This window comes from Thermobia domestica, unplaced genomic scaffold (assembly GCF_964235325.1).
Source record: "Thermobia domestica unplaced genomic scaffold, izTheDome1.hap1.1 HAP1_SCAFFOLD_175, whole genome shotgun sequence".
Taxonomy (NCBI): domain Eukaryota; kingdom Metazoa; phylum Arthropoda; class Insecta; order Zygentoma; family Lepismatidae; genus Thermobia; species Thermobia domestica.
In genome coordinates this window covers 112,466-128,411 of record NW_027655912.1, presented here as the reverse complement: position 1 = coordinate 128,411, position 15,946 = coordinate 112,466, and the positions used below count along the sequence as shown (strand labels likewise).

General features: G+C 35.7%; 1 protein-coding gene across 2 annotated transcripts in view; it reads left to right on the top strand.

The window, feature by feature from the left end:
* LOC145676506 (uncharacterized) overlaps positions 1–15,946 on the top strand; it is a 76,968-nt gene that overhangs the window by 9,323 nt on the left and 51,699 nt on the right. For both annotated transcript variants that reach the window (XR_014129396.1, XM_081747324.1), the window contains exons 2-4: positions 1,360–3,980; positions 6,629–8,058; positions 13,695–14,585. Coding sequence is in view for 1 of the 2 variants with exons in the window: in XM_081747324.1 (XP_081603450.1) it covers positions 1,360–3,980; positions 6,629–8,058; positions 13,695–14,585 (4,942 nt within the window). In the remaining variant the exon portion in view is untranslated. The remainder of the gene's footprint in view (positions 1–1,359; positions 3,981–6,628; positions 8,059–13,694; positions 14,586–15,946) is intronic.

Sequence of the window (15,946 nt, the reverse complement as noted above, 5' to 3'; positions counted from 1 at the left end):
GTACTTGTAAAATGTACTTTCACAGAAGACACGGATTAATAAAAACAACAATAAACAAGTAAACATCAAAAAAGAGATGGAAATTGAACTGTTTATTCGTCAAAAATAAATGTGACAATAAAAATAGAAAATCCGTGAAACGAGTACATCTATTAGAAAAGGTTATATCTTCGTGGTGTTAAGAAAGGACAAGGTAGACCTAATGCAGGTCATGAATGTGGTACAAGTCACAAATTATTCTAAATATCGTGCATATCACAGCGAAATCATGCCAATGCTCTTGTAACACTTCGCCACATTGATTTAACTACAGTATTATATTCCCCAAAATAGACCTATTTTAAGCACATTCAAATTTTACTGGAATCGGAATAGTATATACATTGATCAGACCATTTCTCTTAACTTTTGCTCCTCGGAGGCTTGCCCTTTTTACGTATATCTTCAAGATTACTCTCCCATTTTCAGAGTCGGAAACGTAATATTAACGTCAGTGTTAATTCACATCCATTGCACTATTGCTAAGTTACTAATATTTTGGGGTGCTGTTTGGTTTACGGCTTACCATGCCGATGCGTTAACTACTGTGCTATCCAGTCCTCTCCTTAAATAGTCACACATTTTATCACTCTTGAAATCGGTGCTTAAACCCAATCTTCAATCTCTCTCTCTCTCTTTGGTTTTGGCTCTTTTACATTCTGCTATCATCAATCGCTTGCAGCTTAGTGTTATTTTGTCATCTGCAAGTTAGTTCGTTAAGGTTGCATTTCAACGCAGTATTTTGTATAAAAGTCAAAGTTTATTTACCTGAGCGGTATATATCGTGATATTTGAAAAACCTTCAATATTTCATTGACTTGTATTTCTGTCAACAGCTGTCTTATATTCGGTGTATAGTGATTTATAGTTCAGTTATCCTATTTTCAGGAGCTCCTCCGTGGCTAAGCGGTTAGCATACGCGCCTTTGGCGTGGGAGACCCGGGTTCGATTCCCGGCGGGAGCTCATGTGGTTCGGATTCCACGTTAATCAGTAGGTCCACGTCTCATATAGCCTCGCTGCTAAACGGGACGTTAAACCCAAAATCAACTCAACTCAACCTATTTTCAGAAGTAGACATGCTTACAAAGCTATTAATTTTGACTCTTAAGTGACGAAGATATCCTTTCCCAGCATACCAGAAGGAAATTAAATACAGGATAGCAGCAGTTGAGGAAATTCTCGCAGAGTAATGAACACGCTTGACAATGTTGAAACAAAAATAAGTCAATGACGTAACGTGTATAGTTCATAATATGTGCAATATTTGTTTTCGTTACTTATATAGTTCATAAAATAAGTGATTTTTTTTTTCGTTTCAGATAAAAACATACATCCAGTGAAAGAATTTATAGATCCAAGAGTGACTCGTCCGTTGGAAACTCCAAGAGACTACGGAAGGAAACGAAAACATTCATACGCAGAGGAACAGAAAGCGCAAATTCCTGTAATTCCTCCACTGATGAGTGTTGATACGTCGCCATTAGTGTGGAAAAAGAAGAAAAAAACACAAGCAAACAAAAAGAGGAGAAAGAACCACGACAAAAAGAAACACGAGAAAGTTCCTTCTAGACAAGCTAAAGGAGAAGATCCTGGTAAAGTATGGAATAAAGTTCGTCAGTCTATTACTACTGATAAGATGGATGAAAAGCGCGTACATGTTACACAAGAAGGAAAAAATACCTTCAGTCATTGGGGGGAAATTGATGAGAATATCAGTGTTATAAAGGAGGAAAGTAGTGTAACTACGGAAGTAATAGAGACTGAAAATAAAGCCGTAAATGAAGAAGAGGAGGAGGACGATGATTGTGTTATTATAGAAGATGTACCAAAGAACAAGAAAGAAGTACCTGAAGTAGTCTTGTCAGACGATGATGGTAATGAACGTGTAGGTACAAATGAGCGTGTTGTGAATGTAGAACAACCTGTAGAAGTAAATAATTGTTCTGAGTCTAACGAAGAGACTGGTGATGAAAATACTTTTGTTCCAACAGAAGATGAAACTTCTAAATTAGAAAGTGAGAAACAAGTGAAAAAATCAAAGGAAGAAGAAGAAGAACTACAATTGCGATTGATAGCTTTAGCATCGGCTGTGAGAACGAAACTTCCGAAACTGAAAGCCAAAAAGACTGCTATGAAAGTTGCTCGGCTACAAGGCCAGGTAGATTCAGTTCCTCCGACCGAAGAGTTAATAAGTCCCACCTTCCCTATACCTGAACCCTTAAGTAAAGAAGGTCAAGCATCAAACGTTCCCAAAGATGCTCAAAGCAGTAGTCAAAGAAGCGAGATTTCTGATACTTCAATTTGTGGTATTCTTCCGTTAAATGATGAGCAGAACAACTTCAGTGAAAATGTATTGAAAGACAACCCGCCATTGCCTCCTCTCCCTCCACTTCCCCCACCACCTCCGGATGATGATCAGTTGTTAATACATCCTCGACAAGAAGACTTAGGACCGGATGGCCCTGTAAGTCCTGTCGATATGGAATTGGCATCAACTGATGATAATAGTGACGTAGAAAATTCTGCAGAATTTTCAGAATGTGGAAGCTTTGCTGTGAATGATTCAAGGAACACTTCGGAGTATCCTGTTGTAAATAGAACATCTCAATTTTGGTCCAATGTCACTTCAGCGTATGAAATCATATGGGACCCTAATACAACTACAGCTGATGAAGGTGAAATATGCGAACGCTATGAATCAGACGAGTATGATAATGTGAAGGATATTTACAAACCACAAGCCACTCAGAGTTCTGTACCATTGAACAGAGAACCAAACCGTATATCCGTTCGAATAACGCATAAAAGTTCTTCATCAAAGTCGGCTGGGCATGAACGAGTTTGTTTGAGAAGCATTCAATTACAAGATAATCTTGACGCGGCTGAGAGTACTAGTAATCAGCAATATGAGGCAAAAGATAACGACTGTTTATCGGATGAAAATAATCAAGACAAAATATCGTTGGCAGATGTTGATATAGAAAATGCATTTAAAGAAGGTTCCATGATCGTGCTAGACGAAGTAGGTCATTGCTCGTCTCCAGAATTTTTAGAAGAAGCATCCAATAGTCCATATAGTAACAATGATGAAAATGGTACTCGTGACCAGACAGATAAAGGTAAGCAGGAGGAAGATGAGGACGAAGATTTGCTTCGAGCTACGTTGTTGAGAGATTTAGTTAGAAAGCAGACTTCCAGTTCGGAAGGAAAGCTTAAAGAAAACCGTGTACCTGAAGCAGTAGTCAATGAACCGCTCGTTGCAAAAAGTAAAGCTGCCCTGTGTAAGCCAGTGGAAATTCCAAGCACTGTAGGGCTGACAAAAGGACTGACAATGTCTAGATCTAAAGTTAATGTATCCAAGTATCAATTTTCTAAGAATTCTGTACAAAGACACTATTCAGAGAAGTACAAAAAGTTGTCTAGTCACCACTTAGACAAAAGAAAACTTGTGCCAAGGTTTAATGCTATTCAGAATCCACATACTCGAAGAATTGTGCATGCAAACAATAAATCTAAGCTGGAAGTGACTATTCCAGCGTCTTCAGTTCCGGATAGAAGTAGGGAAAGGGTTATTCCAAAACCCAGTAATCAACTGAGACGGATAGTAATTAATCTCGGGGAAGATTCAGAAGAAAGTGATGGCGAAAACGAAGATGCACCATCATTTGCTAAGTCAGACACTAAGGTAACTCTAAATAGAGTTGTCAGTATTAATTCTGGTCCCAGTAATAATGATACTAGTCTGGTAAAAGAAAGTGGTAATACGCAGTCGAAACGACAAACACAGGAGCCAGAAAGCCACGACTTGGAGAAACAAATTGAAGCATTTCTTCAGCTATCAAGACAGGAAGTTGAGAAAAAACAGAAAAGTGGGTACCCAGACATAAGAGCTTCAAGAAGTGTTTTACACCCGAGGCCGGCGACTACAGGAACACCTTTGGTAAGATCATAATTATTTTTATTTTTCATTTCCTATCATTGTTACATTTGTGTAGTTGTCTGGTATACATTATGAGTAAAGTCATCACGGTCAAACCATCCCCAAGCGGCGTCAAAGCAAGCGCACACAATTGATATGACCCACATTCCGTTGATACATAAGAAGTATGTTGTAAAGAAGTCCTTTCAATTGAAAGGTGTACTTCCTCATGGACTGCTGAAAAAAGAGCGATGTATACACTCAGTAACTAGCCACTCATCTCTTCTTCATGTATTCTAGGCAGTGTCATTGTTTTATTTGCTTAAAATTTTAAACCAGGTTTCTTGATTCATTATTTGTATTTTTGTCATTCACGTTTATCTAGTTGATGTCTAAACCGTCCTCACTTAGTTGATAAGAACTAAAAAAATCAACATGTAGCAACCTTGGGATACAAGCCAAGTCATTCCTGTAGCAGTACTTATGCTGCAGACGAAATTTCAAATCCGAAGAGTAATTCTCAACCAAGCACCAACAGTTACGGCACGTTAGTCAAAACTTCGGAGAAATGAAGTTAAATTTTATACAGTGCCCACGAATATGATGAACAAAATAGGGAGAGAGAAAAAAAGACAGTTTCAGCAAATTTGAAGTTAAACCAAAAATGGAGGTTAATAATAATAATAACAATGGAGAAAATTACAGCCTGTAGAGAATAATAATTATACTATTATACAGACAGTCATCTTTTAATGATCTGACTCTTTGACTGTTAGAAAGCCTTATATCGGAGTGAATAGTAATTGATGTATGCAAGTAAACATTTGCGTAAATTTGAACTTTCAGATAATCACTCTGAAACTTATTTTAATATTACTCAAAAATTTGCTAAGTGGTGCAGATGTACTACACAGTTGTCACGGTGAGACTGTAAACACTACTTGTGAATAACGCGATGAATTCATTATATTTTCTGTTGGTTTTTGCTAGTCAATAAGTATTCACAGACTAATACTGCATTATTTTATTTTTTTACACATACAATTTGTTGGCATACTTTCATTAGTTATTTCACTCAAACTACTAACTGGAATTCTTATACAGTAATTTCTCCGTACTGTTACCTATGATTCTATGATTTTTCTTTTTCTTTCTTTCTTTCTTAAATGGGGCCGTGGTGGCTCAATGTTACAGCGTTCACCTCTGGTTCGATCCCAGCTCGCGCCAAGTGGATTTTATGGTGAACAAACATCATGTGCGTGGGTTTTCTCGGGGTTCTCGCGTCTCCTTTCACTTTATTCATTCCACCATTGCATTCATTTCTTATCATCGTTGTCTCCTTTAGCCTAGGTGATTTCATTTCATTTTTTCTTTTCTTAACAGTTAAGTCTGATTTACTGGTAAATGAAGAGTTCAGACGATCAAATATGTATGAATTCTGATCCAGTGTAAGAGCAACCTAAATTTTCAGCCGTTCAAAATGGTATTTTATACTATAATGTGTAGTAGACTACCGCCTAGCCGACTGAAGAACAAAATCAATTTATGGCCGAGCAGTCGTAACCAGTCGTTCGTTAGCCTACTATTAAGTGTATTAATTTGAATCATCAATTAATAAAAGTATAAATTTAAACATAATAATATAAATTTATTTTTAAAAAATGTAAGATACGGTAATTACAAGTAGTAATCACGTTACAGGTTAGGAGTATGTATGTGTCACTGTTAGAAAACGTACAATAGATAAAATCTGCTACTTAATAGTGTATTTTTAAAATATGAATGTAGACGTGCATATATACTCGTCTGTATGGGTGATTCAGAAAGTATTGCCTCCAAGATGATACCTTTATTTGTGTTTGACAGATAGCAAGGATACAAGTATCAATGGCAAGCTACAAATGGTGGCATCATATTTTCAACATGAATTTCTGACTGTGGAAGGTTGTGCGCCCAGGAACATTCATCGCCGGTGACGAGTTGTGGCTACACCATTACGATCTGGAAACGATGCATCAGTCGATGGAGTACTGCCACACGACCTCTCCTCTGTTTATACATATATATATGTATATATATATATATATATATATATATATATATATATATATATAAAATCAAAGTTTTTCCTCTGCTGACAGTGTTGTTGACTTTGGAATGAAAAGAGATAGGAAGGGGAAACAAGTGACATTTTGTAGCTTAAACACCAGTGCAGTAATGATAAACAGTTCAGAATGTTTCCAATACTATTGGCCAAGTAGTGAGCTTGGAGGCATTACTTTCTGAATCACCTCATACAGTGCGTAAGTAAATAGTGTGTTTCAGGAGAATTAAAGCGATAATTATTATTTTTAAGTAACCAAAAGAATTAATTTTTCTCGACAGCTATGCATAATAATTTATACTCGCTTAGTCCGGATCTTACGCCTTGCGACTTTTGGCTCTTTCCCAACTTAAAGATTACCTTCAGAGCCCAGGGTACAGTTGTGACGCGGCGGTGAAAGCAGCAATTCGTCAATGTTCTGAATATGAAATTAATTGTATTTATGTTCTTACAAAAGTAAATTTGGAGATATTATTTTAGTTCAGTATCTAATTTAGTAGTAGGAATAGAAGATCATGACGTTTTCTTCTGTTTGTTTATTCCTCTGTTTGCTTTTTTTCTTTAGGCTGTACGGCATTTATCTCAACAAAAACAAGAAGAATACAGGCGTTTAAAATTGGAAATAGCAAAAAGAGAGAGATTGAAAGAACTACGGAAGAACAGTCCTGGGTCATCACCTTCCAAGTCTGTGCCTAAAACTCACTTTCAGAAAGACATTTCTAGAACTCTTTCGGCACCGGGATCGAATACCGTGAGAACAAGCAGTGTAAACTATTCACAAAGAAATCGTGATAACTTAATATCATCGTCAGTTCAGTCTAAATCAGAGAAACATGTAAATAAAAGTCATCTGACGTCACTGGATAAAGTAGATAGTAAACAGGGGGAGCGTCAAACTAAAGTTAGTTCCTGTGAAATTCGTGGGGAAGTGTCGTATCAATCTAGTACTAAAGTATTTGTAAACAATGAGGTGGGAATTTCGAAAGAGTCACTGACTGTGGAAAGTGAACATTCGCAGAAAAACAATTCTGTATCACTGCAAAGCGAAACAGAGCCAGACAAGATTAATGTCGTATCATCATCAAAATCGTCGTGTCAAGAGGGTGTGAATATCAGCAGTTCAAGACCTGATGATGTCTCGGGGAGAAATACTGATGCTCAGTGTGATAATTTGTTTTCACTTCCTAGTTCAGATAAGGAAGACGAATTCCGTTTGATTAATCGTGCCATGGCAATTCCGTTACCTCCTCCATCAGGATTATGTGGAGCAGAAATTTTGACTGGTGTTAGTTGTGCTGATATTCAGCATAATCATGTTAGTGTCATATCCGAGTTACATTATTTGCCATTAAGTGAAGTTACAGGGAACAATTCAGGTAGTGAAATGCCACAAGGAAAGACAGCAGATGAAAGCAAATCGAACTCTGAACATGAAGGAACGTTATCATCACAGCCTTCTTCATGCAATCCAGATGCTGCTCTAGAAACACCTTATGCGAACGATGCGGATAAAATTTGTGATTTAGTTGAACCATCTTCAAGTGAAGTTGGTAATAAGAAATCTAAGTCAGTAAACCTTCTAAGTCATAGCAATGAGATAAGGCCTAACATAGGAGACTCTCAATCATATTCTGTAGTGAGTAATCAGGTAGAGAGGAAAGATAATGATGATTCATCAGAAGATGAACAAATTCTTCGAGAGATTTTGCTGCAGTCACGGAAGAACAAGCAACAAAAACAACATAATTCAAAGCAGATGGTTGAGAGTTCGAAGACTGATAATGATAAAGATACGAAATGTGATAGTGTTGAACAAAGAAATATACAGAAAGATTTGCTTCCAACTAATCAAACAGAACTCACAGCACAACAAGAGAAAGTTCCTGAATGTCCCGTTGGCACTCCGAATATTCGAGGTCAGAAAAGAAAAAGAGATGAGTCAGTGGATGAACGTAACTGCTTGGATGAGATGGAGCTGAGACTGATTTCTGAAAGGTAAGAGGAACCAAATGTATACTTTTGAGTTTTTAACGAAATTTTTAACAGTTTTGTATCGAAGTTATTGGTTCGCAGGTAGAGAATGTAATAAAATATGAATATTGTTACCCGTATATTATTTAGGTTTATAAAAATAAAAACAACATAAATATGGAAGTCCAAAGTTGAAACGCTTCAGTAACTTTCTTTTCGGAATATGGATTGTAAGAACAGAAAATGAGATGTTAGTGATTTGATTCGCGTAGAACATTAACTTTAGTGCTCCAAGTGTACCAGCAAGCGATGTGCAGTTCATTCTGCTGCGCATCCTTTATTCCAAAACAAAGTCCTGAAATCGCCGGAGATTCCACACAAGCCAAATATCTAGACTGTGTTTCTGTGCATGGCCCCGCGTAGCGTAGTCGCCTTCGGTGCGAGCGGTCCCGAGTTCGATTTCCTGTGGGGGCATTCAGTCGAAAAAGTGTAAAACGCTTTTTCAGGCCAGCCATCCTGAATGAGGTTTTCCTCATTAAGTTATAGGTCCCAGGCCGCTTTCTTCCTTTACTTTCCCCGGATAGTGTGCTCGCCGAGGGACGTCATCCCTCTATCGTGACGGGCTAAATGGCCTTGGATGCCGAAAGCCCAGAAATCTAAAATCCTAATCCTAATCCTGTGTTTCTGTGCGCGTGGCAGGGTTTGAAAAAAAAAAGTTTTTTTTTTAATCAATCCACCTGGACCCATATGGGTTTTTTCGGGTATTTTCGGTTGTAATTTGTCTTTTTCAAAATATTTCAATGTCTTTGGGGTAAAAGTGTTAAAATGTGATTTATATTTTAAGATTATCATTGTCACAACTTGCAACAATTTTCTACTCACTGTTTTTTTTTTTTTTTTTTTTTTTTTTTTTTAATGGCTGCCATTTTGAATTTTTATATTGGATCGTCGAGAAAATGTATATAGTAAATTTAGAATGTCTCGTGCTTCAACCCTTAAAATTTCAGCTTAAAAGAAAATTGCACCTTGTAGCATGGACAGCCGCCATTTTGAAATTTTACCTTGGTATGCCGCCAAAATCTATACAGGAAATTTAGAGTGTCTCCTGCTTGTACCCTGTAAATTTAAACTTAAAAGACCGAAAATTGTACCCTGTAGTGTATGTGGTACAGGCAGACAAACGAACAAATGTAGATATGACGTTCGCCAAATATGAATACCAAATATGTTAATTTAAAACAAAGATATAATTCATGTTTTATGAAATAAATATTTTCCAGCTTAAAATGAATAGTTTTATTGTTGAAATTCACTTCGATGCTTCGTGCGTTCAATTGCGGGAATTTCCTGAGCAGCTGTTGCAAGACGGTTCTCTCCCGAAAATTAATTTAGAACAATTAACAAAAATATAATAATTATTTTATGAACTAAATGTTTCAAAATGTAAATTAAATCAAATATCTTTCAGCGTAATATAAATGGTCTTATTGTTGAAGTACCTAGTCATTTCCGATGCTTTGTGCGTTCAATTGCGGGAATTTCCCGAGCACTTCTTTCACGACGGGTTTTTCCCGAAAATGCAGCTTTCTTTACTGTACATCGAAACTTCCACTAGTACGGAACTTTGAATTCATCACTTGAAATAGTAAGCGTTACGTAATCTTCAAAAACTTCGAGCATTAAGCTTCCTAAATTTGACAAGAATTTATACGCCATTGCTGGTGTTGATTCTACAGAATGCTTATTTGAAGAGTAGCAACAAGTAACTGAACTAAACTATTGTTGTTGGAAAACCAAATTTTACTGAAGAATATTTGTGAAATAATACTAATAGTTTTACTAATGTATTTACATATTTACTTGTAGTACCGGCACCTATGGTCTTAAATCTGTCAAACGTATGAATAATAACGTTCCTCGGGGTCGCCGAATCGGCGAGCACACTATTCACGGGAAGTATTTTCTAAACTACAAAACTGCGTATTTTACTTCAAATAGGCTATAAGCATGATCCATACATTAATTTGTTATATAATTTGCCCAAAGAAAGTCCAAAATCTGATAAAAATCATTTTCAATGTGATCACCGCAGTTGTACCAATAATATACTAACAAAAAGCTCAAAAATCCGGTGTTTTTTTTTCGGGCTGGGCCCACTTGGGCAAACCCTGGCGTATGGTCTCAAATTCAGAAGCTAGTTGGAAAAATTAAGATCTCAACCCATAGTCCCCATGTTATGTAGCATAAAAACTCGAAGCAAACTACAATCTGGAGACATTAATTTAATCTTGAGAAAAGCCTGAAGCCTAGTAATGAACGCTTTTTAACATTCCATCCCATATAAATTAGGCCACTGTATATAAATTCATTAAAATTCTGAAAAGTTGTTTTGTTGGAGAGACTCAGTCATCTATCATAGTTTCTAATTTGTATTTCCAATTCTTGAAATATTTTTAACAGTTGAAAAGCATAGACAATTTATTTTTTGTGTGGTTAATTGAGTTTATAAAACAGCATATGTTAGGCATCGTGTATCGTATGAGGTGTACAGATACCTTTGTTATTTGTTATATCGTAATATCATTTGTACTCTTTGTATGTGCTTATGTGGATAATTTTCCATACTTCACTTTCAGATGGTGGTTTTATGAAAAGTGGATTTATGAAAAAAATAAAACACTGCATTATTTCACGCTTCGAAAATATGATCCATTAGTAATATTGTACTTTTAAATAACTGATATCAGAGTGTCCACATTCTGGAAAGTCAGGGAAGTAAAAATGTGTCAGGGAGATGGCAGATTGATCAGGGAAAATCAATTTAAGTCTATTGTACAGTTTTTGAATTTATGAAATAGAAAGTGTAATATCTACCTAATGCATATGTTTGTAAATTTACATTCTTTTGGGTTAAAGGAAATTGTAAAAAGAAAGAAACAGAAGTGGCGAGAGAACAAGGCCAGCTATGGGTAAGGTGGAGACTGGGGTTTCTTTCTTTTTTCTGTATTCTTAAATTATTCAGTGGTCAGGGAAATCTGGAACTTTGGTCATGGAAAGTTAGGGTTTTTTTTTCCGCCAAATCGTGTGGACACCCTGGATGTTTTAAGTGAACTCTGGTTAAAAATCTTGGTTGGAGCTTTACTTGATAATGCGCTTACATATTGCAACAAATATCTGGTGACTACTTTTTGCCATACAATTGGAAAATAAATGATTGTTCAATTGGCAACGTGCTAGTAGCTTGAATCACATAGATAGTGGCGCCAATTGTCCGTCTAGTAAATATATATATATATATATATATATATATATATATATATATATATATATATATATATCAGGGTGGATTGATTTAAATCAGTCTGATTTAAATCACTTGATTTTTTAAATAAAAATCGTTGATTTAAATCGAATTCCGAAATAAATTAATTTAAAGTGAAAATAAGTAAAATCCCGTTTCTGTTCTGCTATTTCGATTATGAAGTTAATAATCATAATACAATGAGACTCAAATGTACAGTATAGTATGAAAACAAGTGTCATGCAGTGAATGATTAGGGAAAATCCCGTTTTGAATAGGTAACGGAGCAATCCCGCTCTCTTCTTTTCGTAACATTGGGTTTGGGTTTTAAAGTGTCATTTTGATAAACATTGCTGTACTTTTTTCCTTAATGCTTAACCTTTTAAATTATATCACCTATTTTTAGGTGATAGGGTAGAATCTTCATTATTCGATTAAAAAAGTACCAATAAGGCTTTTTACTTCGTTTTCTTTAAGACTGGAGGCATTTTAGAGTACGTTACATATGCTTTCACGCCTTTCTTCGTTGAGGCATGGGTGTGATGACTCATAAATTTAAAAAGATATTTTTGTTATGCGTATTATTATTTGGCGGGTTACATTTTGCATTCAGAAGACTGAAATTTTGCATACTCGTTTAGTGCACCCCTTAATAATTTTCAGATATTTTCAGATCTCTGCGTGGAAACAGCGGGATCCAGAGGGGCAAAAATGTTTTAAAAAAGGATATTTTTAACAAAAAATAGCTTTTTACGTGATTTTTCCCGCCTCAGATGGAGACATATGAATGGTACTGTTTGAAAGGCTGTTCTATTATGAAGAAAATGATGTACGTATAATACTATGCTCCTAGGATAAATAGGGATGTCTCAGGAAACTGTTACCTGAGATCCTGTTTTATACGGGAATCTGGGGTATTTGGGGAATATTATTTTTCACGGGCTTACTTTTGTACTTACAAGATTGAAATTTTGCACATTTACTCAGTGCACTCCTCCGTATTTTTCAGATTTGTTTCAGATCTCTTTCTTAAAACAGGGGGAGGGGTCCACAGAGGTAAAAATTTTGCAAAAGAAGATATTTAACAAATAATTCCTTTTTTTCGTGATTTGCCGCCTCAGATACATTATGGAGACATTTGAAGGGTACCGTTTGAAAATTTGTTTTATTCTGAAGAGAATAATGTACAAATCATGATCCTAGGATAAATAGGGATGTCTGAGGAATTTTTTATATTACATCCGGGTCATCTGGGGCATTGTGGGAATATTCTTAGCTCATTGTTAAATAGTTTCCTCGCCCTTACTACACAAAATAGAAGCTTGAAATTTTGTACTCACATTTAATACACCCTTTAGTATATCCCAGTTGATTTTGAGATCTGTGCGTTAGCACAGGGGAATCCAGAGGAGATCAATTAAAAAAAAAAGTTAAAAAGATGCCCCGATTTCTCTCAAAATTTCCCGCTTCAGGGACGTGATAGGGAAATGTGAATGTTACCGTTTCAAAAGCTGTTCTATTCTAGAGAGAGTGATGTATGTACCATGATCCTAGGATAAATAGGGATGATGCTGTAGCTCCTTGACTGAAAGTCTATAATTTACCTTTAAAAAGAGCCATAATTTAAAAGAGTTAAGAAACATTGTTTGGGATTGATATAGGTTAACGATTAGGGATAATTCAAAGTTCAACCCCAATACTTTCACTTAAATGGCATAATTAGCATTTTATACTAATTCCTAATGCTTTTTCTTCAGTTCGCAACTTGTATTATACGAGGAGAGAGATTTGATTTAAATCAAAAAAATCGATTTAAATCAAAAAAATCAACAAAAATGATTTATTTTTAAAAAATCATGATTTTTTCCATCCTGATATATATATATATAATATGTGTGTATTATTTATCAAGTTAATAATTTTAGTAGCATTTAATCAGTTCGAGTCGATTGTTTTTTATCTCTTACCATACCTAATATTTTGGTATCTGATAAAATAGTGGCAATGTTTCTCTCTCTCGTGTATTTCATTAAGATGGTTACCGATAAAATTTGTACTTGTAAATCGTGGTTTGAAACTTTTCGGCCTAACACGAAAGGAAGCCAAATAAATCAATAGCATTATCAGTTTATTCAGTGTCCTCCTTCCGCAGTACAATACACTTTCGACGATGCACCTGTCAGTATTTATATCACGGTATTCAAATTCCAACTTAAATACATACAAGAACAACTTCATCATATTGCATAATTCTATATTTCCTTTCCATGTTAGGCAGAAAACTTTTCAAACCTCCTCGTAAAAGTAAAATTGCTAAATGATAGTTGCGTTGATTAACAATATCCTGTTTCTTCTGTAGGAGCAAAATCCTGAACAGCCTAACACAAATCTCACAGCTTTTAAGGAAACTTGGAGACGAACGAGCAGCTGTTGTAAGGGCAGAAGAGGAAGTTAAAAAAATTGAACGAATGTTGGACAGGGCACGTGCAGTTTTGAAGGCTAAAAAAGAAAGCGCCGAACGATTGACTCAACAGTTAAAACAGTCAAAATCATTAGCATTTTCTTCTCAAAAGAAATACAAAGAGCTGGCAAGTCGTTGTTATAAATTAGGTACAAAAATTAAAGGATCTAAATACACTTTACCATCTAAAGGTGCAGATTTGATGCAACGTAAAATTAAGGAGGTAGCCTACTGCACGAAACGTCTGGGTAAATTTAAAAAACCTGCTTCGTGTAAAACTAATACGGTGCAGTGTGATAATGGGGAGAAACCAAATCACTCTCTGCCTGAACGAAACGAATCAAATAACAGTAAAAAAGGAAGTGAAGGTACTGTAGAACGGACTGCTGTTGAGTGTGAAATTGAAACGACACAGGCTAATAGTAATCATGAGAATGAAGAATCAACAGTTGTTAATAATCCAGATATTGAAATTGATTCTTGCCGCAAGAGAAAAAGGAAAATCAGCGGAATTCTGACTGTTGGGAGCGAAGTTAAAAGTCATGATGCACCTTCATCTCTGTTAAATGAGCCGACTGAGAATACTAACTTATCAATATCACGAAACGATTGCGCAGAGGAGTTATCGGAGAAGGCAACGGACTCTGGAATGTCTAAAGAGAGTAATTCTTTGGAGACGTGTATAGCGGAAGAAATACACGAAGAACCAAAACAGCCATCGAAACAAGCAAAACATTCCACATATTTTGGACATTACAAGTCACCTTTGGCATATTTTAACTCAAGCAAGTAAGTTAAATTTCTTATTTATTATATATATGTATATAATAACGCGTTGCTTCTTTCAGGTAAAGCTTCTTTTTTCCCTCTGTTCTTGCTTCGAGTCATATCAATGTAATGAAAATGTATTAATACCGGACAAAATATTTCACATTATTATTATTATTATTATTATTATTATTATTATTATTATTATTATTATTATTATTATTATATTTAGCTTCCCAGAACTGGAATTTGTTACTACTCTGAGCTGACATCGTGGGAAGATTTGGGTCTTCATGACAGAAATAGTCTTGATTTTTTTTAAATACCTTCATTTAAGCTATTATAATTAACCCTTTAAAATTTTGGTGTTTTTAAAGCATTTTGTAGACTTTCACTCAATCAGCTATTGCGTCAGGACTATTGTAGGATCATGGTTTATACCTCGTTTTGTTTGGAATGAAGCAATGTTTCCAATTGTATCAGTCAAATTTCCCTATTATGTACCTAAGACGGAAAATTCCCTCCCAATGTGGGGAAAAAGGAACTATTTTTTTTAATCCCTGTATATCGCGAATTTCCCCCCTTAGGTACACAACACAATCATGCGAATGGTACCAAAAAAACTTTGCTTCATTGTAAAGAGAATGAGGTACGGAGAAAGATCCGAGGAAAAATAGTCTTGATGCTCTAGCTCATTTACCAATTTTCCCTGGATAAATAAATTTTTATTCAATCAGATGCAGCATAAAAACTATTCATTGAAGGAACATGAATCGTACCTCGTTTTCTTTGGAATAAATCAGCCTTTTGAATGGTACCACTCCCATGTCGGTACGATGTACTCCAGGAGAAAAAATCCCTAAAAAGGGGATTTTTGAGAAAAATCCCTTTTTCCGAATTTTGGTCGCCCTCTAAGTTAACGCTCAGATCCCGAAATCACCTGAAACATACTATGTAATGTATGTAATACCTCACCTGTGGAAAATTTTAATCTTGTATCTTGGAAACTGTGAGTGAGAAAAAATATATCCCTATTTCACTGTTTGTAAGGAATATCCCATGTCCTTTTTATCATGACAGAGAATATAAATTCTGAGTCATCTCTCATTATCATAGGACCATAAATTGTACCTCATTCTGTTTGGAATGAATCAGCCTTTCGAACGGTACCATGTATCCGAGGAGAGAAAATTCCCTTAGAAAGGGGAAATTTTGTAAAAAAAATCCCTTTTTTTCAAAGTTTGGGATTGTAGAGAATTTTCTGTTCAGGTACATGATACCGGCATGCGGGGGCTCAGTGGTAGAGCGTCCACCTCTGGTGCATGGATTCCGGGTTGAAACTCTGCTCCCGGTAACTGAACTTTCTGGTGGACAAACACCGT